Genomic DNA, 5,229 nt, shown 5'->3' with positions numbered 1-5,229 from the left:
ATATATATATAAAATATAACATTATATTATTATACAGGATGTTTCTGAAATAACGCCTACTAATCATATAGTGCTATTCCTAACAAAAAACTAAATTGAAAAGTCCTGTACCATTTTGTAATTTTCGTAATAGTTAACGAGATATTAATTTCTATAGATTGCTAAATAAACAGATAAAATCGATGTATTGTATAAGACAATTTTAAGATATTTTTCAATGTTTTTTGTGAAACATTTTGAAGATGTTTCTTAAAGAACTCTTAAAGATATGTTAAAAGTTGTCTTATGTGTCGATTTTAGATATTATGCTCAGTGGTAAAGAAAAAATTGTAAAAATTTAAAAATGAAGACTTTTCGATTCAGTTTTTTATTAAGAATAGCACTATATAATTAGTGGGCGTTATTTCAGAAACACCCTGTATAATTCTAATTTAAATAATTCTAATTTAACTCGCTATAAACAATTTTCATGACACGATCAGATGTCTTTTTTTTTTAGAAAATTCATTCTGTAGCTTTATAAAATTAAAATTTATAAGCGCCTTTTCAACCCACTACATGGCGGCGAGTGACCTAGGACCCATCAAAGATGCCAATGCTCAATGTCCATACTGGGATGCGTTCAGAAATTACGCCTAGATATCTCTAGTGTACGCCTCAGATGTTCAGAAACTTCAGGTATAATTTACCCAAAGCGTTCAGAAAATTCAGATCACTCTAAGGTCACTCTATCGTCAACCTACTTTTCAATTGGATAAAAGCACTCCGCATGCGCAATGTGCATTTCGCGCTATAAAATCACGTACCTGATGAAAGTAAGATTAAGTTATATAATTATTGAAAGGTTTTTAGGTCACTACGTTCAATATACAATTGACTTCTAGAACAAATACGATTTCTTTTTCGTGATTATAACAGCAATTAATCTTACTTTCACTTTTTCTCAATCTTCACCGATGTTTACTAGTCACCCAATTGCATCACCCAAGGCGTTCAGAAACTCTTTCGTCTAGATCTCTGGGGTGCATTCAGAGTTTACTTTACCCTCTCAATATCCAGATTTCCTGAACGCACACCTACTTACAGTATACTTATACTGTGACTTGATTCTTATTGAAGGGAAGTATGTTTTTGATGAAGCGACTCGTAGTGGTACATTTCGTAACTGCCTGTAATTTTTCTGTAGGATAAAACAGGATAAGACTAATTCGTCTACTAGTTTTCCAATCAAAGTCATGTCTTCGATCTATAAAGTATGTGGAGTATTGGACGCCCTGTTTTCTTTGAGTCAACATAAATAAAGTTGAAATTTTATAAAAGTTGATTGAACGTGTTGTTATTCTGACTGTTAGAAAAAATTTTAAAAAATTCTGTGAAAAATGGGACGCCGTTCGATCAATACCACAAAAAGTGGGAAGTACATGAATCCCACTGATCAAGCACGTTAGTAATCGAGAACATAACCACATAAAAAAACATCTTTAAAGAAATCTTTAATTGAATAATCTTTAATTGAATGACTGTTGAGTATTTAATTATCTTTTCTTTTATAGGAAAGGAAGCGCGTAAAAAAGAATTAAAAAAGAATAAGAAGCAACGACAATTAGTAAGAGCGGCTGTTTTGAAAGGCAAAGATCCAGCGCAAATTATCGAAGAAATGGAGAAGATTGATCAGATGGGTTAGAGATTGTATTTTTAATTCTTAGAACATACATGTAAAATGTATTTTTATATTTTTTTTTATTTTTAGAGTATAATGTAATGCAACCACCTCCTTTGAATGAAAAAGTATTGAAGGACAAACGAAAGAAACTTAAGGAAACTTTAGACCGTGTGTTAAAAATGTATGTAAGTATGTAAATAGTGTAATAATAAATTTTCTTCACTAAAATATTGGTAAGCTTATGATGACATTAAAAATTGGATTTTACTATGGAATAAACAGTATATTGTTTCTCTTTTAGGCAAAGGATGATCAAGAAAAATGGGCTGAACTAAAAGAACAATTAATACAGTATGAACGTAGACGAATAGACTTAGTTTCCTATTTTGAAGCTGTGCGACATGCACAGCAAGTGCAAGTTGATGAAATTCCATTACCATCAGCTGCCAATGACATATTCAGAATATACCCAGGTAAGTATATTCAAATATTAATTGAAAAAACTCTGAAGAACAATTATGCAACTAATAGAAATTTTTATATCTAAAATGAATCTGATAAAAATTCCACTACTTTTTTTTGAACTGTTAGATAGGAGGAAATACTTATTATCAAATTTATACAATAAGTTGGAGAATATATTTTGATGGCCTTGAATATTTTTCATTTTTTATTAAAATTAATAAAAATTAAAAAAAATTAATAAAAGAAAATTTTATTTATGGAAGGAGTAGTTTGTTTTCCTCTTGTGTCTCTCTAACTTTTTTCAAAGAAATGTGAAATTTTTATCAAATGCATTCTGTATATTTTTATACATATAGGCATTTTCAATAATTTTTGACTCAAATACTATCACTTTACAGAAAAATTGCAAGAGACAGAAATTATTTATTTTCTTTTCACAGAACTTTAAGAATTTTTTCAGAATTTTTTTAGTACTGAACTTTTTAGTATGCATTTTTTTATTTTTACCACCATGAGAAAATACGATATTAGAAAATTCTGAAAAAAATTCTCAGAACTTTATAAGAAAAAAATAAACAATTTTTATCTCTTGCTATTTTTCTGTAAAGGTGATAATATTTGAGTAAAAAATTATTGAAAATCAATATTTTGCAATTTTTAGTAATTAATATTTCGTTAATCATTATAAAAATCGCAAAATGGTAGAAGATTTTTCGATTCAGTTTAGCCCGCTCTACTTGCTCAGGATGGATAATGTCGAAATTTAAGGACATCCTGTATATTCTGTATTTAGAATAATAATTTTATAATACATTTTTGCTTCTAGTACAAATAATATAAAACCTCTTTACAGGTTCCTTAACATCACAGATTCCATTACCAGATATGCCACAGCCGCCTGCGCACATGTATCCACCTCATCCTCATTATATATCACAACATCATACTATAATGAATATTCCTGTACCACCAAGTATTTTAAAAAAGACCAGTGCATATGCAACTTCTCCAGCTATGCCTACATTGGCACCCAATAAAGAGCCGCCTGGTGTGCCACCTTTTCCACCTCCGGAATTATCAAGTGACGATGAAGATACAGTTGAAAATGTGAGTGAATTGATAAGTCTCTGTTTTATTATAAAAGGAAAATTTTACACAATAAGTAATTAAAAAGCGTTATCCAAGCGATCCAAGTTGAATCTTAATGCTTAATAATATTTCGGTGTAAATTTGTATATTCATCTCTATAACTGTACACTAAAATCATTTCCAATTTTAAATGCAATCTCAAACCGAATTAGAATAATAATATCACAAATTAAATTGCTAAGCATTAATTTAACAATGATGCTAATGATTTGGTGCTGATTGAGACTAAATAAACATTCTAAAGAGCTATAAATAGTTTATTGTGATAAATAATTTCAATATTTATAAAATTAATAGGTAAAAGAGCCACCAACAAAATCAAGAACGATACGATTTGCCGATGATAAGGAAGACAAACAAGAGTCAGATAATAAGGAGAAAGACACAGAAAAGGAAAAAGAGAAAGATAGAGACATGGCGAAAGTCAAACCGACCACGTTGCAGCAAAAAATGTTGGCAATGGCAGGACAAGATATCGATCAGTTTATGCGAGAAATGGAAGTCGTCCATAAGAAGAGAGAGACCGAGCGCGCTCAAGATCTAAACGCGCGATTATCGCTGCTTGAGACAGAAAACGAACCCAATACTAAATCTAGCAATAATAAATCTAATAAAGGAGAATCCAAAGAAATAGAACCACCTGGAGCAACAGAACATCTCTCTGGGCACGGGCAACACACATCTCATTCTCACGCTCAGCATACACAGCAACATGGTACAATGCCACCAATGGGCATGCCACCTCCACCTCTACTTTACAGACCACCTCCACCGCCATTGCATCTTAGAATGCCACCACCACCGCCACCTCGTATCGGACTCCGATTACCACCTGGTGACATTAAAATATTTTTTATTGCGTTATACTTAAATTTTTTTATTTTGGAGTCTATAACTTTCAATATAAATTTAAATTATAAATTTAAATTCTATTTACAATGTATTTGTACATATATAAGAAAAATAATATAAGGATATGAATAATCATTTTAGGTCCACCACCTGGAATGCCGAGAATATTGAGACCTGGACCTCCAAGTATACCTAGAATGCCACCGCCGCAAATGCAAATGTCGAATATGTCAAATATAACAAATCCTCAGATACAAACGCAATCTGGAACTACCGCACAACCAAAAACACCCAATGTTCTTTCTGCTGCACCACAATTAATTAACAGAAAGGACAAAGATGGAAAAAGTACCACTACTATCGAGGCAAAACCACAAATCAGGAATCTGGCTGCTGACGTTACTAGATTTTTACCGACATCTTTGCGCGTGAAAAGAGATGATAAGAAGAAATCCAGCAATATTTCCAGAATTACAGAAAGGATACCAGAAGCGCAGCCACTTAGAACAATGCAACCTAAGACAAAAGATGATGCATATATGCAATTTATGCAAGAAATGGAAGGATTACTCTGAATTTGGAAAAAATGCTTTGCTTAATTGGAATCATATAAATTTTGTACAATATATAATGTACATGATATTTCTGTTATTTAGTATCATTTAAATAATATCTATATTTTTTTTAAATATGTAATGAAAATAAGACACTCATACTAAATTCTAATTAAAGAGCATGGAGAAACAATATATTAATAAACTATTAGAATTATTAAACGATTAATATTAATACATTAATATTTCATTAATGTTTGTATTATATTAACAATTAATATTTTATATTTTATTTGACTTTTTAAAATTTGTTTTTAAATGCAAAAATCTTTATAATTCATATATACTTGTAATAAATGTATACTTAGTAATTTTTTTTATTTCAAGTTTTTTCATATTGAAGAAAAATATAACAAAAATTTTTAATATGCACCTTTTTTGTTATTTATATGTGACAGGAAATCTAAATTATAATAAATTGAATATTAACGAAAGTCCCCACAAACAATATTTTTGACCCTGTATTTGTGAAATATTATTTATGGT

General features: G+C 30.2%; 1 protein-coding gene across 1 annotated transcript; it reads left to right on the top strand.

Moving 5' to 3' along the window:
- The first annotated feature begins 1,258 nt into the window (after positions 1 to 1,258).
- LOC108692481 (WW domain-binding protein 11) lies at positions 1,259 to 4,704 on the top strand. The gene is made up of 7 exons (XM_018200787.1): positions 1,259 to 1,443; positions 1,554 to 1,679; positions 1,751 to 1,848; positions 1,965 to 2,136; positions 2,982 to 3,235; positions 3,575 to 4,112; positions 4,271 to 4,704. Exons 1-7 carry the CDS (start codon positions 1,380 to 1,382, stop codon positions 4,702 to 4,704), a joined length of 1,686 nt encoding a protein of 561 aa, XP_018056276.1. The 5' UTR covers positions 1,259 to 1,379.
- The last annotated feature ends 525 nt before the right edge of the window (positions 4,705 to 5,229 follow it).

The sequence above is a fragment of the Atta colombica genome, unplaced genomic scaffold (assembly GCF_001594045.1).
Source record: "Atta colombica isolate Treedump-2 unplaced genomic scaffold, Acol1.0 scaffold1, whole genome shotgun sequence".
Lineage (NCBI taxonomy): Eukaryota > Metazoa > Arthropoda > Insecta > Hymenoptera > Formicidae > Atta > Atta colombica.
This window is presented reverse-complemented; position numbering and strand designations above follow the sequence as displayed.